Source organism: Mesocricetus auratus, unplaced genomic scaffold, assembly GCF_017639785.1.
Source record: "Mesocricetus auratus isolate SY011 unplaced genomic scaffold, BCM_Maur_2.0 Super-Scaffold_100004, whole genome shotgun sequence".
NCBI classification, from domain to species: Eukaryota; Metazoa; Chordata; class Mammalia; order Rodentia; family Cricetidae; genus Mesocricetus; species Mesocricetus auratus.
In genome coordinates this window covers 8,069,853-8,097,367 of record NW_024429189.1, presented here as the reverse complement: position 1 = coordinate 8,097,367, position 27,515 = coordinate 8,069,853, and the positions used below count along the sequence as shown (strand labels likewise).

At 44.9% G+C, this 27,515-nt stretch overlaps 2 protein-coding genes and 1 long non-coding RNA gene across 5 annotated transcripts in view; 2 read left to right on the top strand and 1 right to left on the bottom strand.

Moving 5' to 3' along the window:
* The first annotated feature begins 1,412 nt into the window (after positions 1-1,412).
* Positions 1,413-9,299, top strand: Il36rn (interleukin 36 receptor antagonist). Of its 3 annotated transcripts, none has more exons than XM_040745293.1 (5): positions 1,413-1,567; positions 4,714-4,766; positions 6,878-6,963; positions 8,077-8,204; positions 8,409-9,299. In XM_040745293.1, exons 2-5 carry the CDS (start codon positions 4,735-4,737, stop codon positions 8,631-8,633), a joined length of 471 nt encoding a protein of 156 aa, XP_040601227.1. In that variant the 5' UTR covers positions 1,413-1,567; positions 4,714-4,734; the 3' UTR covers positions 8,634-9,299. The 3 variants fall into 3 exon arrangements, with proteins under 3 accessions (XP_040601227.1, XP_012978725.1, XP_005083804.1); XM_013123271.3 differs by lacking the exon at positions 1,413-1,567 and adding an exon at positions 4,253-4,365; XM_005083747.4 differs by lacking the exon at positions 1,413-1,567 and adding an exon at positions 4,253-4,377.
* A 6,294-nt stretch (positions 9,300-15,593) lies between these two features.
* Positions 15,594-23,401, top strand: Il1f10 (interleukin 1 family member 10). Its single transcript, XM_005083746.3, has 5 exons — positions 15,594-15,640; positions 20,492-20,552; positions 22,040-22,125; positions 22,406-22,533; positions 22,804-23,401. The coding sequence occupies exons 2-5, from the start codon at positions 20,521-20,523 to the stop codon at positions 23,014-23,016; spliced, it is 459 nt and encodes a 152-aa protein (XP_005083803.1). The 5' UTR covers positions 15,594-15,640; positions 20,492-20,520; the 3' UTR covers positions 23,017-23,401.
* LOC121140335 overlaps positions 16,026-27,515 on the bottom strand; it is a 32,321-nt gene continuing 20,831 nt past the window's right edge. The window contains exon 3 of the long non-coding RNA XR_005877115.1: positions 16,026-16,119. This is a non-coding gene — a long non-coding RNA (uncharacterized LOC121140335). The remainder of the gene's footprint in view (positions 16,120-27,515) is intronic.

Genomic DNA, 27,515 nt, shown 5'->3' with positions numbered 1-27,515 from the left:
TAACTACCGCATCAAGAAAAATGAATCCCTATCATCTCCAAATCTCTCTGGGAAGTGAAATAACAATGATAAAATAATAGACAACTCCTTGGCCTTTTTAATGTAAGAAACTATACAATTCATCCTGTTACAGTATCTGTTTATAGAAACACAGTCCATATTAGGACCATCCAAAGGGCTTAGGCTTCATCCATTCACGAAATTGACAGTAAACCTCCCGGATGTGAGTTTAGCATCCAACAGTATTAGGCAGAGAAATCTGATACTCGCCATTGCATCTGATTGATTATACGATGTGCTAAATGATGGTGAGTACCAGGGCGAAAAATGAAGAATGGTAAGAGTGTAGGAGCACAAAACAAATGCATGCAATAGCGACATATGGAGAAGGTGGCATTGAATCTGAGGCCTAGAAGAGGCAAGGGAGGGAGTGTGCTAAGGCATTGGTGCAGAGCTATCTGGGCAGGGAGATAGGTGAGTGAAAAGGTCCTGGGTGGAGCATCCCTGGCTTGTTCTGTGTTGGTGGCTCTTACTCTCCTTGGTGAGGAAAGGAGGGGCTAGTGGTTTATGGGAGCCTTACTTTGTAGGGTCTTATAATTATTGTGAGGACCAGAAGAACAGTAAGGGTTGACTGTGGTAGCAAAAGGATTAGTCAGACACCACTTGGTGTCAACAGCCTTGGGTTCAGTTTTTGCTTTGTTACATGTCAGGAAATGGAATGAACTTTTCTGTGTCTGATTCTACCTTCATAGAACAGATTCACACAAGCATGAGAATATGGGGTGAAAAATGACAGGCAAACCATTAGCCTAACTCCAGGGGACCCTGGACTGTGCTCACACGCTCAGGAAGTGAATACACTATGTTACTGCTATATGTCTATCCATCCAAAGGTACTGCCATCATCTAGGTGGTGATGAGTCACCTAGGAGACACTGCCCCTTTTCCAAATCTGACACAATCTAGGACATATGATGGCCATAAATAATTGAAATGTTTGCTGAGAGGGGAAGAAACCCACTGGCCACTGTGGAGAATGAAAAAACAGCAGTAGCACAAACTTCCAGTCATCAAGACAAGGTGTACTAGTTATCAATTATATTTAACAAATGAGCCCCAAAACTGAAGCAAGAAACATGTGATTCTGGGATCAAATGGTTCCTTCACCATGCTCTCATGGGGTTACTGACCGGGTATCAGCTAGGTCTGATTCCAGATTCACCAACATCCATACTCAGGCCAGGGCAAGGCCTTGCCATTCCCATGAGTTGGAGGCTTTGGGTACTTGACATGGCTATGCTTATGTCAACAATACACCTTCACTCAGGACATCAAGTCTCCAGAGTGTGGGCCTCTTTGTGAGGTCACTTGAGTGTATTTGTCATGTGGTAACTGACTTCCCCCAGGTGAATAATCCAGAAACAAGCCAGGAGGAAGCTGGGGTGCCTCTTATGCCCTGGTTTCAGAAGTGGCACTCTGTCATTTCCTGCCACAGAACATATTTACTGGAAACAAGTCACCAGGGTTAGCCTACTCTCAAGAGAAGGCGAATGAAACATGATCTCATGTAAGATTGTTTTCTTTGTTAATTTTAGTTGGCATACAACATAATAGCTTTCCATATGGCATTTTCATGCATGTACATTGTTCTACTTTTCTCATGGTCTCTTTCTTACGTTACCCCTCCCCCGTGACAAGCTCCCTCTGAAATTTCCGTGAATTTATGGACATGCTTTGAATCTACCCAATCCACTTTTTTGTTGCCTTGATTTATATGGAAAATAGGATTATTTAATTCAACTATAAGGCCTAGAAGGTCAAACTCTGCACTCGCATCTGGCGAAGGCCCCCTTGCTGGTGAAGAATCTTCAGGAACCTAAGAAGGTGGGTGAGGGCACTGCCCAGTGAAGGAGGCATGCACAAAGAAGAGAGGGCCAAGCTGGCTTGTATACAGGTCCACACCCTGGATAATCCAATGAACCTGTAACCCTTAACTAGATTAACTCATTCCCTGCCCTCAGGACTTAATAACTTCTCAAAGGTCCCAACTATTCCCATTTCTTGATATCTACAATGAGGACTAAATTTCAACATGAGTCACTCTTCATGTGTATTCATTACTTATGTAAAGTAATGGGTTTCCTCATGGCATTTCCATACACACATATAATATACTTTCGTCATAATCATTCTTTCTATAACTCTTTATGATCCCTTCTCCCCTCTTTTCCACTTCCAAATCTCTAATAACCTCTCTTGTTCTTTTCTTCTAGCTAGATTTCACAAATGAGCAAGATCATGCATAGCTTGTCTTCATGAGATTAGCTTGTTCCATTTAACATGATGAACCCCAGCTCCATTTTTCCTGAAGTAACACAATTTTATTATAGTTTATGGCAGAACAAGACTCCATAGCATGTGTAAACCACATTTTCTTCACCCATTCATTCACTGATGAATACTAGGCTGGTTCTACAGCTTGGATGTTGTGAGTAGTGTAGAGATGCACACCAGCCTGTCTCAATGGAGATACTGAGCCATAGGCAAACATTGAAACCTAATCCATAGCAATCAACAACTCAAAGCAAGGGATGTGTTCTGAGAGAGCTAATGGTTAGTGAAGTTTGTTTCATGTTGTGCCCAAACCCCATACTGGCATCATTTCTTTTGACATGTGGAGACTTGGTTAACAATGGTTGTGCCTCCTTCCATCCATTCATCCTAGTGTGGATCCTTACATCAGCACTTTTACAGCAGCAACCCTGGCAGAGACATCCCTGCTTGTGCATCCTGCAAGTCTGCCACATCGCTACAGGTCACACATAGATAGGCATTATTCTGTCTCAGGGCCTCATGACACTGTTCACTGGACACTTGGGCACAATTCACTGCAGCAAGGAGTCAGGGAAGGTGACCTGGGTAGATGGTATTCTTTTTTTAATTTTTAACTTCACATTTCTGAGAATTTCATACATGGGTATTGTGTTTACATCATGTCTACTCCTGCTCCTCCCTGTAACTGCTCAAATATACCTTCTAGTTTCTTTAAAACTCAAAACTGTTTCTTCTATAATTATTATTGTTTTACACACACACACACACATACACAAGATACTTAGTCTGTTTAGTGTTGCTTGTATGTACATGCATTTAGGGTGACCATTTGGGACCAAATAACCTTTTAGGGAGTTCATCCATAGAAAAACTAAATTTTCCATCTCTCAGCAGGCATGACTGCCTATAGTTCTCCATCTAGGAAGAGGGCATTGAGAATGTCCTCATCCACAATTACATGTCAACTTGTGTAGTCATTATGCAGGCCTTGTTTAGGCAACTACATCATAGAGATCTCTTGGGTGCGGTATCCCTGTCATGTCTAGGGGGCACTATCTTGCAACAGATGTTCTGGTTTTTTTTAGATGAAACAATATTGTCTTCTCTGACAGATAAGAACAAATCTTACTTAAAACTCTGATTAGCCTATAGGCTGTTTCTTCCTAGAATTCTGTTTTGGTTTTAGATATTATAGTGTAGTTCAACTTGATCAACTAGTAGTTCATCTGCCAATTTTGCATTAGACAGCTTCTACATAAAATTTACTTTTCTGAGAGATTTGTCACGACAATCAACAGTTATTAGCAGTATTCAAAACTTCTAACATTTTTGATCCATAGCTCTAATTCTGTCACAAGCATATAAATTATTTTATAAATGCCATTATTTTACTAACCAAGTATTTAAGACACAGTATAGAATCATAGAGATTTATCATAATATAGTGTTCAATAGCAAAATCAAGCAAGCAAGCAAACCCAATTATAGAAGGACCAATGGTAAGTAGATGAGTACATGAATGATGCTTCTACAACTATACATAAAATACTATGTAGCTATTCAGATTTATAATGTCATTATCATATTTGGTGTAGAAAGATATCCTAATATGTTCCTACATGAAAATGGAGGTTGAAAAATGTATAGTTTCTATGGCATCGTCATATAGAAAGCTGCCTGTGATTAAATGCGCACAAAGGAAAAGGTGTTGACATTTGTTTTTTGGTAATGTATCCAAAGACAAGTAAGCATGCATATTTTTTTCTTTTTTGCTTGTCTGGACTTTCTGGTTTTTCTACAACTGTTGCCTAAACATTCCTAAGCAGATCTCCGCCTCCAACAGCTCCATAGGTCTGGCAAGGGCAGGAAGGAGGGACTGGAGAAAGGGAGGGAGAGAGGGAGAGAAGGTTGCTCTGGCTTCCTGGATCTACTACCTGAAGCTGCTGTTCCTGGAGAGCTGTCAAGTCCAGGGGAAGTCCTTCAGAATTGTGGGAAGAAGACTGTCTCAGAAGCTTCCTTCATTGAGAGAAGGTGCAGCAGCAGGTGCCTTGGGAGTTTGGGATGATGTGAAGTCATTCTGGGAAACCCTGCTCCTCCCTACTGAGTTTCAGGACTCCTCCCTAGATCATTAGTGCACTTCATGTACTTAAAGGACCAGGGCATCTTGGAGGGGCAGACAGACAACCACAGGCTCCTGCCTGGAGGAAGGCAAGATCTGAGGGGTCCTGTGTGGGCTCTTTCCTGGCTTCTGCATCTGGAATGTCCTGCTGTGTACAGGCTGCTCACAGCTGACAGGCTCTGGAGCCTGCTCTCTATTCAGGCCTCTGACTTCCCAGCCCGGTCTTTGCCTAAAATTTCCTACTGTTTCTTTCACAATAGGGTCTGCATACTGTTGTGTTCATGATGGTTCTGAGTGGGGCACTGTGCTTCCGGTGAGTATTTGGTTATCTGATTTGGTGGTGGTCTCCGAAAAGTGAGTTCCGGGAAGAAAAGAAGGGACCTTCTCCCAGCTGGGCTCTCACAGGTAGCTGGGAAGAAGGCTCCTCTGGCCTTCTTCAGCCTGGGGAAGGACTGAGCAGGATTCTCACAGGGCCCTGATTCCAAGTGTATGGGATGGGGGATGGGACTATTAACTAGACAGTCTAGAGCTGCAGCCAGCTGTTGTTGGTGAGAAGGAGAGTTCAGTGTCCCTTACAGAACTCCACTATTGTGTCCCCTTTAGAAGAACTGCCATCAGACCCACCACCGGACTAATTCCTTGGTGATCCTCTCTGGGGGTGGGAGTAGCACAAAGGCTTGTCCATCTCTCACTCCCTGGTAGGTACTCTACTACAGACTTTACAGAGGCAGATGAGAATGGTCCTTATTCTCATTGGACTCGTTTTATAACTTGTCAGCCCACTGTATCTGTGGTTTCTCCAATCACAGATTCAACAAACTGAACTGAAAATGATAGGAAAAAATTTGCAAGCATGGTAAACATATACAGACTTCTTAGTTGCTACTCCCTTAAATAACAGCATAACTGTGTACGTACTTTTTACATGTTGTTAGGTATTACAGTAATGCAGAGATGATTAAGGAGTTCAGGAGGATGGACATGGGTTAGACACAAATACTACAGTCATTTTGTATAACAGTCTTCGCACCTATGGGTTTGGGTATCTGTAGCCATCCCAGAGCCAATCTGTATGCTACCAAAGGGTTGGAGGATTTCTCAAAGTGTGTTCTCCGAAGCTCAGTCCCATGAGATAGTTCATGCAATCATGTTCTCTGAGTGAGGGTGTAGAATGCTGTTTCCTCCTCACATTTGGGGCTTGGGAGATGGCTCAGTGGATAAAGTTCATGTTGGGAAAATGTGACTTCCAGAGTTCATATCCCCAGAATCTGCATAAAAGCCTGGTGGCTATCTGAAAGCAGTCCCTAGTCCCAGCACCTGGGATGGAGAGACAGGAGATCCCTGGGGCAAGCTGGCTAGACTAGCCAAATTGACAAGCTCCAGGTTCAGCAAGAGACCCTGCCTCAATAATAAAGTGGTACAAGATTAAGAAAGACACCCAAGGTGGAGTTGTGCCTCCCCCTGTGTACATGCTCAAACTTGTGGGCATGTGCACACCACATACAAATACACATGCCAAAAAAAAAGGTTTGGCCAGACATCAAAACAGTTTTTACACTGTAAAGTTTTCCCCATATGACATCAGCAAAGGCCTACTTAAGTCTACTTAAGGTCTACTTAATGCATATTTCACCTTACAGAGTGTCAAAAAATCAGGTGAAAAGTAACTTTGAAAAGTAAAATAGAACTTGGACTCCATGGCTCCGTGGAAACAGGTGTGCTTTGAAATATTCAGTAAGAGTAGAGATAGAGTCACGCAAAGCTATGAGTTCAAGGCCAGCCTGGTCTACATAATGAGTTCCAGACCAGTCAGGGCTATACAGTGAGATCCTATCTTAAGCAACAAAACAAAACAAAAAGCAAAGCAGCAGATTTTAATTAGAAAGTGTTCTGGGTGTTATTTAACCCAATGTCATGGTTTAGCAATAAACAGAGTCATACTCAGGGCAAGAGTTTTGTTTGTTGCAGCTCTTCTCCAAATCTTCCCAATGCAGAGTTAACTCAGGTACAACCCTCTTCTGCTCACAGGGATGCCACAGGGCTAGAAATTTACAAACAATTTGAGGCTCATCAATAAAGTTTTTAATAAAAGAAGCCTATGTGTCAAGGACATCGGAGAAGGTTGGAGAAGTGGTCTCCTGGCATTGAAGAACACAGGGCTCCAATTCATAGACTCTTTCAACTGAACAGAGAGGGGGATTTTCTGAGATATACAAGGTTTGCTACAGGGAGAGAGAGCAGACCTCAGACACAGATGGATAGCAGAGGGGTCATCTTGCAGAGCTGAAAGTTGTTGGCTGTGTCTGGCTCAGTGGAAATAGAAGAAGACAAGATACCTGAGTATTGGGAGACCTTCTGGAGCCAGGGCAAGGTGGGGTGCTCATCCCTACCCTTACAGAGTCTTGTCCCTTCCTGGTATTACAGAATGAAGGATTCAGCCTTGAAGGTACTTTATCTGCACAATAACCAGCTGATGGCTGGAGGGCTGCATGCCGGGAAGGTCATTAAAGGTTGGTATCTGAGTCCCAGCCTCTGGATTCTCTGGGGGTATGTGTTTAGAAGCCTTTAAATGACTCTGTAAACCAGTGGCAGGCCTGCAGACCCAAGAACCATGTCAGATAGGGCACCATAAAACAGGCTTCAAGCGTCTGTGGAGATGTCAGATATTTTCCAGGACAAATGACTTAGGTTTCCATCACAGACTATTTTGGGTATTCTGTGTCTTCGGGAGACAGTACTGTGCAAAAGGCTAACAGAACTTCATTCCCAGGCTCTGCTCTTCTATCTTGCTTTCTAGGGATCCTTGGTTATCCTCAATGCTGAGATCTGGATAGTAGGAGCCCCTCTGGCCTCTTGCTTACTCGTTGTGCCCTCATGCTTTGACAGGCCTCTCCACATTGGTGCATACATGTTTATTTGGACACCCTTATGGGGTACTGGATCCATACAGACACCTTTGTTGCATTGTGTGTACATGTGTGCAAATGTGAACATATAAAGGGTATAGCTTTATGTGCACACATAAGCTCATATATATATATATGCTTATTGCTTAAGTATGTATGTGCATACCATTTGCACATAAGTATTGTCTGTATATATGCCTAAGGATATATACATGTTTTGAGTATGTGTAATATGTATGGGATGCATACATATGTGATTATATCTATGTATATATGCATTGTTGATGCAGTGTGTGTGTATGTGTGTGTGTGTGTGTGTGTGTGCATGTGTACATGGTATGATGGGTGATGTACAGAGAAAAGAGAAATTCTCTTCTGCAAAAATCCCATGGGGGCTAAAGGCAGGACACAACGCTAGCAGGATAAGACAAGGTCCAGAAAAGAGGCATGGGAGTCCAGGGAGTGATGGAAAGGATGATCTCTTGGAATTTAGGGAATCTCTCAAAGTTTGGCCCTGAGCAAGAGGGATGGAGTAGGAGGTTGTACCTGGTATTCCTGTGCTTTGGTTTACAATCTGGACCAAGTGACAGGAGGTTAGCCTTACCCACGTGTTGGAAGGCAAGATGCCTCACACTGGTTCTAATCCCTTAAAGGCCCTTCTGAGGGAGAGTGGACAGAAGGACAAGCAAATTCCTGCATCTTGCCTTTTTCCTCTAGGCGAGGAGATCAGCGTTGTCCCAAATCGGACACTGGATGCCAGTCTGTCCCCCGTCATCCTGGGTGTTCAGGGAGGAAGCCAGTGCCTGTCCTGTGGGACAGAGAAGGAGCCAGTTCTGAAACTTGAGGTGAGTCTTACTGCATCTTCTTCGTTTCCTGGGCCTAACACAGGAACGGCAAGCATACTCTGCCGCCACAGCCTAGGTAGCCTTGGGATGCTGGCGAAGGCACTGTTGAATAACCTCTGCTCCTCTCTGAGTTCCGTTCCCTGGTCCAGCTTTGCCCTCTCTCTCGCCCACTCCTGGGTCTCATCCATCATGCCCTTTCTACAGCCAGTGAACATTATGGAGCTCTACCTCGGGACCAAGGAATCCAAGAGCTTCACCTTCTACCGGCGGGATATGGGCCTCACCTCCAGCTTCGAGTCAGCTGCCTACCCAGGCTGGTTCCTATGCACTGTGCCTGAAGCAGACCAGCCGGTCAGGCTCACCCAAATCCCTGAGAATGCCGCCTGGGACACTCCCATCATGGACTTCTACTTTCAGCAGTGTGACTAGGGCTGCGTGGTCCCCTACATTCCCAAGGCAGAGGCAGATCAGGCAGTGTGGTGGGGGTCAGGTAGTGATGGAGGGTGACTTACTCCTCTCCCTCCCCTCAAGACTCCCGCTTCTTACTTAGCAGGCACACAGCGGTTCTCTTCTCCCTTCTCCAGGTTCCCAGTAAATTCTTCGGGTATCCGGAGCTCAGTGTGTAGACTCCTTCCACACTGGACGGTACTACCTCTGGTGTGGGACTAGTACAAACCACACAGGACAAACAAAACAAAACAAAAGATTGCCGTGTGAGAGAGTGGTAGGGATTGTTAAGCATAGAGAGACCTAATCAGAGTTCCCCCTAGAGGGCAGGAGAAGGAGAGGTCACCAAGGTCTTTGGCTGGCTGGGCCCCTCCCCTCAATCCTGCTGCTGACATCTGCTGCCTCTTTCATCCCTGCCTTCATTCTCTAGCCCTGGGCTGAGGGGTTCATGTTAGTATAGAAGACAGAAGATGGACGGATACACTGTCCTGGTTTGAACCCAGAGGTACAATAAAAATCCCTGATTCTGGTCTCTACTCATACAGAAAGATGCTCATGAACATTAGCTTGGAAGAGCTTGCTACAAAGCAACATATCTTGTATTTTCATCTTTATTAAAATGTACTTTTCTGTATTGCATATTTTAAAGGGGGGGTCTGGAAGTGTTTACATCAATTGTAGCAGTCTCCAGATGGGGGCAGTATAGGTGACTTTTTATTTGTGTTTATTAACTTTTCCATTATGGAGGTGTATTATTGGCATAATAATATGAAAAGGAATCAATATGGAGGGAAGCGGAGCAGATAGAACTTCTGATTTTCCTCCCCCTCCCCCACCGTCTGCCTACCCCACCCCAGCTACCCTGAAGTGAAATCCAGCTGAGCTCAGCTGCTCTGAGTGTCAGGAGCAGAGAGCAAGAGGCAAATCCCAGAAAAGCTAGGAAGAATGTGAAGAGTTTGTGATGGAAAAGAAAAGAAGGAAGGGGGGAGGGGAGAGGAGAGGAGGGAAGGGGAGAGGAGAGGAGGGGAGGGGAGAGGAGGGGAGGGGGAGGGAAGCTACCCTGTGCTTTGACCTGGGGTGATAGCAACCCCTGGGATTCTGAGTGATGACCAGCTTCTGAGGAGGCCACTGTGCTGGTTGGAAAGTTCCCTCCTCAAATTTATGTCCTCCCCAAATCTACGATGATCTCACCCTGTCAGGGTCTTTGCAGTTAAAGTGCTGGACCAAATCTCACTTGACTGGGATCCTTCAAGCGTGAGGACTTGGCACAGAAGAGCCACAGGGGACAGGCCCATGTGACACAAAGGCAAAGGTTGAAGCGGTGCTGCCACCAGCCAAAGAGGGCCCAGGCAGTGTGGACCCCCAGAAGCAAGGAAGAGGGGAGGAGGGTTTCCTTCCCAGAGCCTCAGACGGACTGCCGTCTTGCTGACGCCTTGATTTCAGACTTCCGGTCCCCTGCATTGTCAGGGGATACATTTGCACTGTTTTAAGTTACTAAGTGTGTGGTAATTGGCTCTAGCAGCTGGAGGGAATGGATAGAGCTGCTGGTGACCCCTGTTTCCTCGTGTTCATTCCCTCTAACGCTCTATCAGTTATCTCTGGACTCTGGAATACAGCAGAGGTGATAGCGCCTATTGCAGAGGGTGGATTATAAAAGACACCTTAGGGGCTTCTTTGGGGTACCTGGTCTTTTTCTGTACCCTGGCAGAAGCCTTATTCTGTGCTATAAGCTGCCCTATAGAGAGATCACGTGGCAAAAAAACTAGTCTCCCATGGACAACAGCTACACACATGAGCTCAGAAGCAGGGCTTGCCCAGCAGCCATTGTGACCCAGCTGTTGGCTTGATTACAGTCTCGTAAGAAACTAAAGCAGGGCTGCCCAACCAAGCTCCTCCAGATTCCTGTCTCATAGAAACCCTGTGAGCTAACCAATGCTATTTCTAGATTCTGGAGTGAGTTGATAACCTGCAGTAATACTCAATAAAAGAGAAACACATGCATGTACTTTAGTATGCTCAAAATTTTCTCCAGTATTTTCATTTTCCTTCTCAACATGAACACCAGCCCTTTATTAACCCAAATAGCCTATTTGAAAGCTGATCATACTTCAGTTGTTAGCTGTCAGCCTGTTGCCATAAGGTTTGATTCATCTCTGACCATTTCTGCACTTCCTGCCTACACACCAGTCTCTGTCTCTAACACTCCTACCTAAAACATTGGGGACCAAGAGTGAAAGCAAAAGAAGGGGTCCATATCTGAGCCCCGGGTGTTTAGCTGTGGTTCACTTGTCAGGCCAGGTTTACAGTTGGCAGGTTAGCAGAAGGACCAGCAAAGAAGTGGTCAAGATAGAAGAGGCAACCTCCACCTTGTCCTAGAATCTTCAGTCTAGATACTCCTAAGGTTTCCTGAGCAACAGGAAGCACCATTTCTACCACAGGTCTCTTGGGGATGCCAAGGACATGAATCTCAGGTACAAGACTGTATTTCTGCATCCCCCATTTACAATATCTGTGAGTCAAACAGTGTCATGGTGTATTTTCCGCTTGGAGACATTGTACCCATCCTGTCTGCCTACAGAAGTCACTCACTTTTTAATACCCTGCTAAGATATCACCTACTGTAAAAAGATTTGAAGAGATAAGTTCCCTGGCCATTTGCTATGATGATACTCTGTGCTTATCTCCCTATAAAAAGTTGGCTCAGGGTCTGTAGAACCCAGATGACCTTAAGGCTGGAGATGCATCAATATGTTTTTGAGCACCTAGATTAATACTTGGCAAACTTTTGGAACATGGTGAGTACAGAATGTGGAAACTCACAATTCTGGAACATCTTTTTACTTTCCTCCACCCATCTACACCCTTATAAAACAGTAGTTCAAATCCCACATCATTCTCAAAGGTCAGAGTGGTTGCTTCATCTTCTGTAGGGTGGAGAATTCAAAAAGACTTTATCCTAGGCAAACTGACACTTCCAAAGTCATCGAAAGAAGGAATAGAAACACATTTGTTTTGTCATTGTTGTGATAGGAACAGTAAAAGGAGGCACATGTGGCCTGAGAAAGTCTGGCATCATGTGCTTTTAGATTTCTGTAATTTTGGTAGAAACCACAGCTCCGGGCCTATATTTTCAGAGAGGAAATGCTCATGGCAGGTGGGACTTGTGTCAACTGCAGATCTTGAAGAGCACAGAAGGTTCAAGATCAGGGCATAGGGGAGAAATAAAGGAGCTGATGGCCTTTATCCTGAAAAAGTAAAATCCAGCCTACCTCATGTAAAGCATCCAAAGGTCTATAGGCAGAAGGATACACTTGTTTTTTATAATCCAGAAAGATGCAACAAAGACCACTGGGTACAAATTATTGGAGGACATTTTTGCCTGAATGACTCCCAAGTCTTAACCTTAACCTTTGTGCTTCTCCCAAGGGCTATACAGTCCCCGACCTTGGAGTTATTTAGGGAAATCCTGATCAACTATTTCTTGAGATGCCACAGCATTTGGTCACTTGGAGGCAAGGTCTGACGTCATGTCTAAAGGGTTTCTCCAATGCTGTTGTCTCTCACATGCCCTTGGCTTGCAGATGAGTATGAGTTTTGTGACTTAGCACCTCAGTTAAACTGTAAAGTTCCTTAACAACAGACACGGTACACTATGTGTCTTTGACACAGCAGTGTAAGTTCTTGGTATTCACTACTGATTGCCTGACATGACCCCTCATGCTTTGGTACTTTCAACAGGAGGGTGCAAACTTATAAAGAACAATGAAGAATAAAAATTGACAATAAAAGCAGAAAACAGGTAACCCAAACCAAGATCTGAAATCATTTTCAGAGGGTGAGGAGTCTTTAAAAATGTTAAACATTAGTTAGTTAGTTAGTTAGTTAGTTAGTTAGTTAGTTAGTTTACATCTGGTCCACAGTTTCCCCTCCCTCCTACCTCCCAACCCTTCTGTTCCCACCCTCCCAATCCATTCCTCTTCCATTTCTGTTTAGGAAAGGGCAGGTCTCCCCTGGTATCTACAATACATGGCGTATCAAGTTGCAATAAGACAAGGCACCACCCCATTTATTAAAGCTGAGTAAGATGACCCAGTATGAAGAATAGGGTCCCAAAAAGCCACAAAGGAGTCAGAGACAGCCCCTGTTTCCACTATTAGGAGTCTCACAAGAGAACTAAGCTACACAACTGTAGCACCTAGGCAGTGTACCTAGATCAGTCCCATGCAGGCTCCCTGGTTTTTTTCAGTCTCTGTGAGCCCCTGTGAGCCCAGGTTAGTTGATTCTGTGGGTTTTCTTGTGATGTCCTTGACTCCTCTGGTTCCTGAAACCCTTCCTCCCTCTCTTCAGCAGGAATTCTCGAGCTCTGTCTAATGTTGGGCTGTTGGTCTGCATCTATTTCCACCAGTTGTTGAATGAAGCCTCCCTGATGACAATTTTGGTAGTCACCGATCTGAGTATAGCAGAATATTGTTAGGCATTATTATATTGGCATTATAGTTTTCCTGCAGTCATGTTTGGTTCTATCCTAGGTCTCTGGGTAATCCAGACTTTAGTCCTGGTGCTTCAGGCATTGTCAGGAATGAGCTTACTCTCCTGGCATGGGTTTTAGGGCAGACTAGTCATTGGTGGGCCACTCCCTCAATCTCTAAACCAACCTTACCCCAGCACATCCCATAGGCATGACAGACTATACGTTGAAGGTTGTGTGATTGGGTTTGTTTTCCATTCCTTCCACTTGATGTCTGTCCTGGCCACAGAAGACAGCCAGTTGAGGCTATGTATCTCCTACAGCTAGGGGTCTTATTCGGGGTCATTCTTGCAGATTCCTGGGAGATGCCCTTGTATCAAGCTTTTACCTGACCCTGAAATGCTCCCCTTTCAGGAGTCTCCTTCAGTACTCTCTCCCTCTACCCCCAAACCTGATGGTTGTTCATGTTCCCATGCCCACCCATCTGCAGTCCACTTATGAAATCTCTTCTATTTCTTCTCATTTCCAAGGAGATCTGGATGTTCCCCCTATGAACCCTCGTTATCTAGTGGATTTTAGGATAGTTATCCTTTATTTTGCTGACAATACACCCTTATGAGTGAGTGCATACCATGTTTGTCTTTCTGGGTCAGGATTACCTCACGCAGGGTGATTTTTTTCTAGTTCCATCCATTTGCCTGAAAATTTCACAATGGCATTGCTTTTAACAGCTGAGTAAAATTACGTTGTGTAAATGTACCACACTTTCTTGATCAATTTCTCGGTTGAGGGACATCTAGGTTGTTTCCAGATTCTGGTTTTTACATATAAAGCTGCTATGAGCATAGCTAAGGAAGTATCCTTGTGGCGTGATAGAACAAACTGAGAAAGAAATAAGAGAAACAACACCTTTTACAATAGCCTTAAATAATATAAAATATCTTGTGGTGACTCTAACAAAGCAAGTGAAAGACCTGTGTGATAAGAACAGAGGGCTGATTTCCAAAATACATAAAGAACTCAAGAAACTAGACATAAAAAAACAAATAATCCAAATAAAAAATGGGGTGCAGATCTAAACAGAATTCTCGACAGAAGAATCTCAGATGGCTGAGAAACACTAGAAATATTCAACATCCTTAGCCATTAGGGAAATACAAATCAAAATGACTCTTAAGATTCCATCTTATACCTGTCAGAATGGCTAAGATCAAAAACACAAGTGACAGACAATGCTGGAGAGGATATGGAGTCAGAGGAACACTCCTCCACTGCTGGTGGGAGTGCAAACTTATACAGCCACTTTGGAAATCAATATGAAGATTTCTCAGAAAACTGGGCATCTATCTACCTCATATATGACCCAACTATACCACTCTTAAGCATATACCCAAAAGATTCTCAATCATGTGCTAAACATTTTATCTCTCCAAAACAACACAGTACCGTCCATATATATGTTTCTTGGCATATATATCATTGGCAAATTGTCAGTTTAAAACAGCAACAGCTGTTAGTAACAGCAACAAAAAAGCAAAACTGTGTCTCGTCCCCATGCATCTTTTCTCATTTCTTATTCTGTGCCTATCCAGTCATCCTCATCACGTCCTTTGTGGAAATTGCCAAACGACCCAAAAGGGAGAATTACAATAAGGCAGTAAATCTCCAGAAAACACTCTGTCCAATTCTTTACCCCTAGTGGAGGATGAATAAAGAATGGACAAATGGGTTGATGTGCAGATGGGTGAATGAATATGTAGATGGTTGGATGGATAGATAGTTAACTGGACAGATCAGTGGATAGATGGGGGAATGGATGGACAGATGGGCAGAGTTATGTAATCTCAACTAGAGAACTGAGTCTATTGACCCTACACTGTTCACATTCTCATCCTCCCCGATAGTCCAGGGCGCATGGCTCCTATACAGTCTCCATACAAATCTAAGGTCAATATCTTCTACAGCTGTTTCCTTAGATTCTCTGTCTCAGTAAGTTTGGATCACTAATTAAGTCTGAAAAGCAAAGGGTTCCTTCTCATTTTCCCAAACAGCCACCACACTCATGATGTAATCAGCCCCCGCTTCATTATGGCTCTCTGGATGCATCTGGTTTCCAGCAGCAATAGTATTTCTATTTTTGGTCCTTCAGACCTTTCCAGGTCTCAGATGGAACATCAAAGATGTTGACCCCAGCATTGTTTATCTAGCAGCAAAACCACTAATAACATAGTCAATGACAGTAGCTACAGAGACAAGAGGTCACTGTCTAGCCTCTGTCAAGGCTTTATGGGTGACTCTCTCCCCTTCCCACAAACACTCATTAATCTCCCCACCTCTTTATTATTTGTACCATGTTGAAGATGTTATGAAATCTCTGGGCTCTTCTTCCCTGATCTGGAGCCAATTATAGATGCTGTAGGCCTGACCCACCCTAACCAGACATTATAAACACAGTGTTGATTCCCTGAAGAAATCAGTTGGAGGTTCCAGTCATCAGAGTTCCAGACACCAGAATTTGCAGGTCAGTGGTGACAGATAGTCTCTCTCTCTCTCTCTCTCTCTCTCTCTCTCTCTCTCTCTCTCTCTCTCTCTCTCTCTCTCTCTCTCTCACACACACACACACACACACACACACACACACACACACTTTTATATCAGTGCCTAGGCTCTCTAGGGGCAAGGAATGATTTTATAGAATGTTGTGTGATGCTCTATAGGTTTAGGAGCACTTAGTAAAATTTAAGGAGTATATATTAGGTCAAAACAAGATTATTATACATTTAGAATCACAGAGTTTTGAAAATCATCTCACAAAAAATCAACTTGGTCAGTGGTATTCAAACAGAGTTTGGTCTGTGACACAAAGACATTCCTTGGAGATATTCTGTGACTCACTTCAGTAGACAGTAGGAATGCCACCAAGGTGCTAGTGTCTCCATCACCACCTCTGAAGCAGTCTCCATCGCCCCTTTAACTGTCATATATCCAACTGATTTCTTTCTAAAAAAGAAAGAGAGACAGAGAACTCCTTATGAAACTTAAAACTGTGTTTAAAAAATAATAATCTTACCCAACATCTCATTCCTATGGGAATAGGTTGGAGGCTCAGGAACAAAAAGAATCAGGATGAACTGGTAGCACAATTACTTCTGGAATCCAGCCTTGCCGTCAAAGCCTGATCCATGTGTTTCTGTGTTCTAGTGTTAAGTTCCTGTGTGTGTCAATCATGAGGTTGGATAGAGCTTCAGACGAGCTATATACATCATGCTTCATGATTGCAGGATCTTATCAGCTTTTATAAGGCAAACAATTAACTTAATGCACACTAATAAGCAATACAGCAAAGTGTAATGGGAGCTCAGAGTAGTGTTACAATAGTAAAGGGGAGAATCATAGTTTGACCTAGAAAGAACCTTGACAACCACATAATCTAATGTCATGAACCTGAGGATTGGCCATGAGGGGGACATGACCCTGTGTGTTTGAGCTCTCATTCTCAGTTGTTATGTGATTGGACAGACAAGACACTGAGCCTGTGTGTACTGAAGCCATGCCCAGTGACCTTAATATGAGTGATGTGAGATGTGAGGGAAGTGGGGGTGGGGGAACGCTTTTGAACAGGAAAACCAATGGTAGTGTGGAGTATGTCCTTGAAGAGGACGAGGAAGGAGTCCTGGAGAAAGAAATGAGATACTATTGCACAAGCAAATTAGGGCCAGATGGTGGCAAAATCGGTAGCCATTGTAGATTCTAGAACTGGGCAGCAATGTGGTCAAGGATGAGCTTAAAAGATGAATTCGTTCTGCTTTCCATAGGTTGGGTGGAAGGTCCAGCAACCAGGAGGGCTACCTTGTTTACAGCAGCAACTAAAAACAGAAACAAAGTTACATTTTAAAGGAATGATTCCTGAAGAGAAGCAGAGGTGTATTTCCAATGCTTCTCGGGGTTTGAAGTTCACTAATGAGATAAATATTAGGGAAATGAGAGAAGTAGAGTTGAGGAAGATCATCGAGAGGAGAAGATAACTTAATCTTACATATCTGGTGTACATGACAATACACCCAAGGAGGAGGGTGTACTATGGACTGCTGAAGTTCAGTCTGGGTCTGGGAGGCATTAGGCCAAAGTGGTCACTGTAGCTGTAAGAAGTGATGGATTGTAATTCCATAGCATATGAAAATACAAGTGCGTGGGACATCTCCTTGTGACTCTCAGCCTTAGGAACGACCCTAGGGGACTCCACAATATGTCTTCAACAAATAGAAGGGGAGATGTGAAAAAAATCAACTAATACCAAAGATTCCAAGGAGGCAGTGAGAAACAGAAAAATAATTCTTAAAATGCCTTTGGTTTAGGTTCCATGAAAGTTGGTGTTGTTCTTGGGGACAACAGGCTTCATATAGACAATATACAAGAGAATGAGGGTAATGTGTTGGTGGCACTTGACCCAGGGCAGGAGAGTTAGAGAAGTTTGAGTTAGCCAAGGTCCATGGCCAGGAATAAATTAGAGAGAGAAAAGGGGAACACAGACCCAAACTGAGTGAATGGTTGTTTGGGGGTTAACAAGGAAGGGAAAACTTTGGGAGTCATGTGTGTGGCACATTGGGAAGAGCATTGGGACCCCAAGCTTCCTGTGTGACCACAAGCAAGTAACTTCATACTCTTCTATCACAATCTAGCCAGAACCTAGGCAGAGAGACCCTGCTATAGGAAACTTTGGAAGTCTGGGCTGTACCAAGCTGGGTGAGTTCTAGAGCCCCAAGGATCCAGCTTGACTAGAACACTGCATTTCTGTTGGCTGTTTGAGCTGACATTGACCAAGAGTTGAAGTCATCCTCCCGCATGTGCAACTTCATACAGACATCCTACTTCAGCAGCCGCTCTTGGACCTCAGTCCAGCTTCCTGGCTGCTAGGACTTCCTCTACCACAACCAAAGGAGACTCTGTGGTCTGGCTCGGAGGGAGCATGTCGTCAAACAGACTTGCCTTGAGACCATGCTGCTATTAGTCTACCTGAGCTAGAGGAAGAATTCACTATTCTTTACTACCCCCAGTGTGGCTGGGAGGCCAGCAGCAGCAGCATTATCCAGACCTGGTCAAATGTTAAAAATGCAGTCTCAGGCTTCACCCCAGACCTAGAGAAAAGGATTCATTGTTTTAACAAGAAAACAAGATATAGCAATATGCATTAGAGAGTGAGGACTGGGGAAATGATTAGCAGGTAGAGCACTAACCATGTGCTCTGAGGCTCCGATTTCAGATCCCCTGAACCCACACAAAGCTGGATACAGTAGAGAACATCTATAATCACAGCAGTCCTGGGGCAAAGCGGGAGTTTATCAGGAGACTCTCCAGAAGCTATGGGTTAGCTACCGTGGCGTGCACAGCAGTAAACACAAAACCCTGTCTTAGACAGGGTGAAAGGCAAGGACCAATAACTGAGATTGTCCCATGACTTCACACGTACCCCACGGCATGTGTGTACCCGCACCCCCACACACAAACACATTACACGCGCGCGCGCGCACACACACACACACACACACACACACACACACACACACACACGAGAAACCCACAGAGTGAGGTCAACTGACCTGCCGTGTCAGTTCCCAAGCCTGGCTCATTACTTGAATCTCTTCAAGCACTATTAAATAAGGACAGTGGGAAGAAAAGACGTACCAAGTGATTCAGATGTACAGGCATTCTTTGGCGCCTATAACTTTAACTGAATGCTTCATATTTTTAAAGAATAATGCTTACATTGCAAAAGAAATCAAATCTACTACAGGAAAACATTGAGGAGTATTAACAATGATTGACAACCCTGTCAGCCACGAATGAGTGCTGTGAGACCACCAGAAGTCCTTGTTCCCATGTGTGCACCTCTCTACACTATGAGTTTAATTGGGATTATAATGTGCATATTATTTTTAACCTACATTTCTCACTTCATATATTTGGAAATCTTGCATCATAAATGTCATCATTAATGAGCATATACTTCTTATTTACTGGGTTTGCCGTTCCCTTTCAGCCGACCACCTATTTATTGGACATTGAGAGCATTTCCAACTTCCCAACCTTGTAAAAATATTTAATTGAACTATTTTATAACTAAACATTTGGGCAATCCATTACCTCTGCCTACATGGCAACAACACACGCAATCCCAGAGTACACAGAATGCTTGGAGCCTGGTCCATGACATTGGCATCCATACAGCATCTCCACCCTCATGGGTGTCCTGCTATCCTTCACTCTCAACAGGTCTTAAACTCTACCCCAGTTGCTTTCCAAGGTGACAGAATCATGTAACCAGCAATAGAAGCCACTTGCGCTCCATCCCCATTTCTTATGATACCAGGCCACGGATCTCAGCGACACCCAAGAGGCCTGAAACTCAGCCATCAAGCATCGGCCTTGCCTCCTCATCTGCCTCCCTCAGTATGGCTTCTTCCATCTCCAAGCCCCATTTCGTCCCACACACTCCTTTTCTATCTCATCCTCTACTTTCTCACACAGTGGTTTCTTTTTTTTGTCTGCCTTCCTGCTCAGCATGGATCGAGCGTACTCGTCAGGCCCAGTCATCCCGGCATTTACTCTTGGGGTCTGCTCCCCTGCTTGGGTCTGTTCCGAGTTCCTTGTGTGCTGTTCTGGGCTGGACTTTCTGGGTGACCATTTTAGGGAGGCACCCTGGGGTGGGACACTCCTCCAGGAAGGAACACAGTCCTGGGAAGCTTCATGGCTTGGGGTTTATATATCGGCCACTCTCTTCGCGACAGGGTGCTCATTTTCAAAAGCATGAGTCTCTGTCAATCCTATTCTTATTTTCACCTGGAAAAAAAAAGACAGGCGTTTGGACCAACTCTGCACACGTGTCAGCAGCTGCAGTTCCCAGGAATGATGCTTCCTATCCTTCAAACCCTGCCTGTCCTCCCCAGCTAAGATGTCCTTCCCTGTGCTAAGTGTCTTACTCCCTGCCCGTTGAGGGGGACGGAGAGGGGTGACCATCAGGGCCAGGCTGGGAAATGGGACTGGATCTGCCCTGAGGTTACCCCTGGTCTGTGGAGCACCCACCTCTCAGCCTGGGAAGTAAGACGGTAGTTTTTTAGGTGAATCTGCTCTCTAGCTTCTGAGAGCTAGCATCAGTGGACAGAGTCCTGGGCTCACACCTCTGCCGGCTAAACCTGATCTAATGGCCAGGAATATGGTAGCACTTCCTAGAGCTGGGAGGGCTGGGGAGATCTTGGTGGATTCTGTGATGCCTAGGGGTGGGGAACAGCATGCAACGCCGTAACTCTGAGCCCCAGCATGGCTGCCCCCAAACACACACTGCTGTTCTCCTGACGGCTCTTCTTCTTCTCCCCAGTGAAGACCAGACAACTCCTAACTGCAGGGATGTGCTCCCTTCCCATGGCAAGATACTACATGTAAGTAATTTTGGTGATTTCTCAATCAAAGGGTCTGGGGATCACATGAGAAGGGAAAAGGCCAAGTCAAGGCAATGAAGCTCCCTCTGGCCACAAAAAAAAAACTCAAGAATTTTAATAATTAGTCTTCATCATTGTCAGTAACGACAGCCCTGTCTCTTGGAGGCAGACTAAGAAATGTGTCATGAGAGTACCACGAAGCCCATTTTACAGATCTGGAAACTGAAGTTCCAAGAGATTGCATAATTTTCCTTATGCCATACAGCTACCAAAAGCAGGGAGTGGGTTCAGACTCCATGTTCCCTGAATTGACTTATCTAGCTCTTAGAAAGCTTAAACAATCTTGAGTCCCAATGGCAGCATCTTCACGGTGACCTTGGCTGATACCTGGATCTTTAAGAAAGAAAGAAAGAAAGAAAGAAAGAAAGAAAGAAAGAAAGAAAGAAAGAAAGAAAGAAAGAAAAAAAAGAATTCCACTATAGCCCTGACTATCCTGGAACTTGCTATGGACATATGTTAGGGAGGCCTCAAATTCACAGAGCTCTGCTCACCTTTGCCTCCCAAGTGCTGGGATGAAAGTATTCACCACCACACTGCTTCCTTGGCCGTAACTTAGTGGTGTCTAAACAGAATGCCTCCAGCAGGTGAACGGTTAAGTCCCAGATCCCCAAATCCGAGAAGAATGCCAGAGCTTTGTTCGTAATGTATAGTGAGCTTACTTTACAAACAATAGATGAGCTGTTTTTAAACAGCCATTACTAGCTGTTGCAGAGTCAGGCTCCTGGAGGTGGTGGCGTTGGTCCAAAGGCATTGGGAGCTTCCTGAGCTCTGAGAGAAATTGCTGGGCATCTCTGAAACCAGCTGGGCAGCTAGGCTAATAACAGGCATGGTTTTGATGCTTCACATGCACGACTGTTTCTCCCCAGCTTCCCTGGTGCATACTTACCCTCCCAGGCAGGTCATTAGAGCCGCAGCCATCCCCGCTGACTAATCAGGCTCTGAGCTACTTCTGGTTTGGCCTCCTACATTTGGTTCACCCAGAGTTTACCTCACCATGGCCAGAGTGGGTTCAGAGTCTAGTGACACTCTTTATTTTCAATTTCTCTCTTTTTTTAAGGTTACAAAGTGAACCACACTTATTACAGTCTCAATCTCTTCATTAATGAGTGGTTCCAGATCTGGGATAGGGCTCACTGTGTCCCCAGGATACCCGAATCTCAAGGCAACTACTCAGACAGCCAGGAAAACATCCCCTATCTCTTCATGAGAAGGCACTGGACGCTGTAAGCCTGTGACAATCCTGAGTCTCGGAAACCTGCTCTTGCTTTGGGATGGAACTGTTTCTGCCCTTATTGGAGCAGTGTCCCTCTCCTCTCTGGAAATAGAGAAGTCACCAAAGGTTCAGTGTGGTGGTCCATAGTGCAGGGCTTGAAAAGCACAGTGATCCCTGAAGGCAGCAGGCCATTAACTTTGCCCTCCTGTTTCAGAATCAAAGATGCACATCAAAAGGTTTTGTACACCCGGAATGGCCAGCTCCTGGTGGGAGATCCTGATGCAGACAACTGCAGTGCCGGTGAGCCTCAGGGGGCCCAATCTCAATCTGTTTACAGGACCTTGATTCTTTTCTTCTCTCACATCTTTAGAGACATGAGAATGTTGTCCCCATGATAACCAGAGGAGGTGCAGGGCAGTTTCAGCCTGTCCTAGTGACTTCCACTCACCCTACGGTCTCCATGCAGAAACAGGCCAAGTGTGCCCAGGTCCAGTCACTCCTGGCTGAGCCATATCTTGCTAAAAAGCCTTCTGTCTGGGGTCCTCTTACTTCTTGTATTGTGTTCTGCCTTACCTCCCAGAGAAGATCTGTATCCTTCCTAACCGTGGCCTGGACCGCTCCAAGGTGCCCATCTTCCTGGGGATCCAGGGAGGAAGTTGCTGCCTGGCATGTGTTGAGACAAGAGAGGGGCCTTCCCTGAAGCTGGAGGTGAGAGACCCCTCCCCATTCTGGAGAACAGAGTCAGTCTTGCCCAGGTTGTCAGGTTGCAAAGGAATCTTTGCACCTGTATGCTCCCTCTCTTGTCCCCTCATCTCTCTTTGTTTCCAGAAAGGGGATCCCAGCCTCTTGGGATCTACAGAAGGGAAATCCCTGAGTCACTCTTTCCTCTTAAGTCCTTTGGCCAAGCTACCGAGGCATTAAGGGCTGACATCGCAATCAGAACACTCATCTAATAGTTGGCTCTCTTTTTCCCCACAGGATGTGAGCATCGAGGACCTGTACAAGGGCGGTGAACAAACCACCCGTTTCACATTTTTCCAGAGAAGCCTGGGCTCTGCTTTCAAGCTCGAGGCTGCTGCTTTCCCTGGCTGGTTCCTCTGTGGCCCAGTTGAGCCCCAGCAGCCAGTGCAGCTTACCAAAGAGAGTGAGCCCTCTACCCTTACTGAGTTCTACTTTGAACAGAGTCGGTAGGGAGGCCTAAGACTAAGGTCCAGCCTAGGACCTCCAAACTGAGCCCATCTTGCTCAGAGTCTGCAGAAGGCAGAATGACAGTCCATCAAAGATGTCTGAGTCTTGATCCCTAGAATCTATAGCAATCTTACATTAATGACAAAGGGGACTCTCCCTCCAAGGTCTATTTGGACCCAGTGAAATCATATGAGGCCTCATGAGATGGAAGGAGTTGGAGAGAAACTGGAGTGAACTTTGCTACTGAATTTGAGGATGGAGATAGAGACTATAAAATGATGAATGCACGTGATTTCTACAAATTGGAAAAGGCAAGAGCTCTCCTGACATCGATTTTGGACTTTTCTGGCCTCCAGAATTGTAAAATAATATCCTTCCATTGTCTTAAGCCACTGAGTTTGTGATAGTTTATTGAAGCAGGCATAGTAAGACCTGTGTTTCACATGCAACTCAAGGGGCATAGGTACCCTTGTGATTTCCTGGACAGTCACCCACAGATTATTTTGGATGTTGCGTCCAGGATCCATTGGTGTCCCTACGTTGAGGGGACATCACAACCAGAATATCAGGCTCGACTCTTCTGAGAGTTTGTAGTTGCACCCTTTGCCCAACAGCCCCAACAACTTTCCATTTCACAGAAAGTCTGTGTCCCTGCTCTAGCATGACACTATCCTGTCCCTTGTCCCTGCTCTAACTTGACAATACCTAGCCTGTACTACCCTGGTTCAGTGAGGGGTGAGCTACCGGCACTCTTTGGCATCACCAGTATCTAGAGCAGCGCTGGAGCACAAAGGGTACCAGGTACAAAACCTTGGCTGGGAAGGCGATCTCGAGGCTCTGGTTGGATTCTCAGGATATCATCCACTCGGAGCCACAGTGCAAGGTGGACCAATGACAGGAGATGCCCAGGAAGAACGGGGCCGCACAAAGGGACATCTAACCCTGGACTCAAAGGAAAAAGAGTTTTCCTGTCCGAGAACACGGGGTCGAGCATGCTGTGTAGAATCAACAACCCAGGAAGGTGTGATAGAGGAGAGCCCCAGGCATGTCTGGGGTATGGTGCGTCACCCATGTGACTGGAACCCAAGACTTGCGGTTGAGGAGTTGATGAAAATTAAAACAGGAAGACGGGTGGAGTCCAGTTGCAAATGACTTGCAAAGGAGTTTAGGCCTTATCTGGGAAGGCCAGAGGAATTATCTGCTATTCCAAGCAGAGCCCCTGTGATCATCCCTGAATTGACCTAGAAGCTGCCAGAGCCTCCTTTAAGTCCCACACCCTCACCCCACAGTCAGGTACCTGCAGAGGTCAGTTTCTGCTCTGTGGTTCCATGGGTAGCCTGCCCATGCCTCATCTTCTCCTTCGCTTACTAAGATTATAGAAGATAAACTTAGGCACTTGAGCTTAGGCCTGTTAGAGTTTATCTGGGTGATTCATGAGTTAGGCAGCACGGATGACAAGTTGTTTAGGGCTTTACCAAGGGGGGCTCATTGGAGGATGGGGGAATAGTTTTAGAAGACATTCAGGAAACAAGGGGAAGAAAAATTTGATTGCTTAAAGTGGAAAGTCCCAGCTTAAATGTTAGTCAGTAGTTTCTAATTGTTTGAGCTTCTAATTAGAGGTTAGTTGGCAGTTTCTGGTTAGTTAATCTAAGTTTCATTTTCTTAGGCTATGACCATTCTCTGGGCTGCCTGTCGGTTTGACAAAGTAGAAACCCAAGACTTGGAACAGCGGCCCCCCCCAGTTGATTATTTTAACAATGATCGCTCGTTTTTTTGGTTTTGTTTTTGTTTTTTGCTGGCCTCCTCTTAAGATCTGTGCCCATGGGCCACCCAGGCACATCAGGCCTCCTCGCACCAGCAGAATAACATTCTCTGCGCAGACAAAAACATTTTCAGTAGCTGATATTTGCTAGGTTTACATTAGCACTGGGGGGAGGACACAGAGCCCCGAAGCCTCTGCCCTCCAAGAACACATGGGTATAGTGAACGTTATAGAAAGCAGATCACCTTGCTCCAGATTGGGCAGGCCTGGGGCTGAGAGCTTAGCTTGACGTGTCCAGGGCAAGGGAAAACACACACGGGGGAGGGGGGGGGATGGGGGGGGAGTAACACGGCTCAGATGGAAAAGGCATTCACTTGCTCATGAACCTGACGATCTGAGTTCAATTTCTGGAGCCCACACGGTGGAAGGAGAGAACCAACTCTCCGAGTGGTCTTCTGATCCCCACATGTGGGCCGTGAGCATCCCCTACTGCCACCCCGAAAAACCAAGACAAGTAAATAAATTAGGAAAACTCGTGTTCTGCAGAGCCCTGGTAGAATTGGCGGCAGGATGTTATGGCATTGGGGTACCAAAACTCAAAAGTGGAAGAAGCTTACTTCTGACAGGTACAATTCAGGAGGAACTCCAGGGATACTTTTCTGTCATAGCCCAAGACTTGTACTTAAATTCCTTCTCCTCCCTACCACACCAATGTCTCAACCAGGCTGCAGAAGTTATAATTATGCAAATGTGTGGGAGAGGCACACTTAAGATCTTATCCACCACTCTCAGAATGGTGGGTGTGGGGACAGGACAGGTGACTGGTACATAGTGTGAAAGATCTCTTGGATAGCACTCAGGAACTTGGTGGGTGGTCACGTGTATATGATGTGCACACACACACACACACACACACACACACACACGTGTATATCTGCTATAGAATTTAATGTGGGCAGAAGTTCTAGAACAACTCTATCCTAAAGGGAAATATGTTCAGAGTCTCCTAAATCATTCAAACCAAGATCCAAATTTTACATTGATATTTCTCTTTGGACCAGGTTTTTATTTTAAGATACCAACTTGAGCATCCCTGTAGACCCGATGAACAACTGCACAAAACACACATTAAACATGTTAGTTCAAGGGAAGGCAATCCAAGTTTAAGAAAGAAAAAGTAAGTAAAGGAAAGCAAATAAAACTTTAATGAACATCATCTTATCCTGAGTATCAGTCAGCAAAAATCAAAAAGCTGATGCATTGGCATTTGAATTATTTGACCACATTTTAAGTTGAACTTCACATTTGCATAGCTAAGTCAGCTCCTGTGATTCTATCTGAACATAGACTCTACATCCTAGAGAAACTCCTGTCTCAACTCTACCCAGCAAGCAAGGTGGGATCCTTGGAGCCTACGTCTAAGATGGGGAATTTGCAATGTACCATTTGGACTGCAGGTGGCGACAGAGTTCAGCTTTGCTTTGTGAGACTGTGAGTTCCGGTGAGCAAAGTCGCCAGTCTCTGTGCCCCAACACTGCTTCGCTTTCAAACAGCAAGTGTAGCTCTGCATCACTTAAGAAGCTTTGCCTCACTGGTTCTGCCACTAAAAGGTTTGACAGTATACCTGTGACAAGACACCGTTGACCCTGTTCTCTAGAAGCCTGGATCTGGGGGGGGGGGGGGGAATTGGGGTATTAAAATAAACATTCGCTCTTAGTATCTTTTTTTTTTTTTTTTGGCACAGTTGTCCTCAGACAACACATATGCCTTCCTCCCACATTACCTTGATCCAACCCCACCCTAAAAGCAGTAGCCCAGAAATCTTTCCGGGGCCCTTGAATGATGAGAATCGGTCTTCTATAGTTTTGTCTATGCTAATGAGGGACACAGAACCCTGAGAGCAGTCCTTTGACTTTCTCCATTCTTTATTGAATGGAGAGGAGGGTTTGGACTACAAATAGTAGAAGTTGCATCATAGAGAACTAGTTTAAAACTATCATATCCTGGAAGACACAAATTTTACAAGATTAATGGCAGGAGGCCTAAGTAAGAGTAACAAAGTTATGCCAGTCCTTGTCCCCTGAAAGGATAAGATCCCGGGAAGCCACAGCCATGCTTGTTCCAGAAGAGCCGTCTTTGGCTAGGTCATTCTTGGAAGCGTGGTCCCTTTGACTATTGATAAAATACGATATTGGTTGAAAATGTGGAAAAACCCAAAACTACAGTTTCTAAAAGGAATCTAACAGTAGAATAGATCCAAAGGAAGCTAGTGTGGGATTGCAGCAGAGTACCAATGGTATCAAACGATAAATAAAGCTAAAACACAAAGTTTACAGTTACTTGCTTATAAAAAGGTCACATCTTTGTGGGCGTTGGCAGCGCACGCCTTTAATCCCAGCACTTGGGAGGCGGAGCCAGGCGGATCTCTGTGATTTCGAGGCCAGGCTGGACTGATAGCCTCCAAAACAATACAGAGAAACCCTGTCTCGTAAAACCAAAAAAAAAAAAAAAAAAAAAAAAAGAAAGAAATTAAGATATCCTTTTTGTTTGGAGAGAACCTTTTAGTTGTGTGTGCAAGTGGCCTTGTCTTTAAGGTGTTCCTGAGACCACAGAGGCACAAAAAGAGAAAGAATTCAAAGAGTAACTACTGAGTAGAATGCGTCTTTCTACCTTAGGGAGGTGTGAGGAAACATCAGAAGACATTTATATTCTTGACAAGAGTACATCTACCAGAACCACT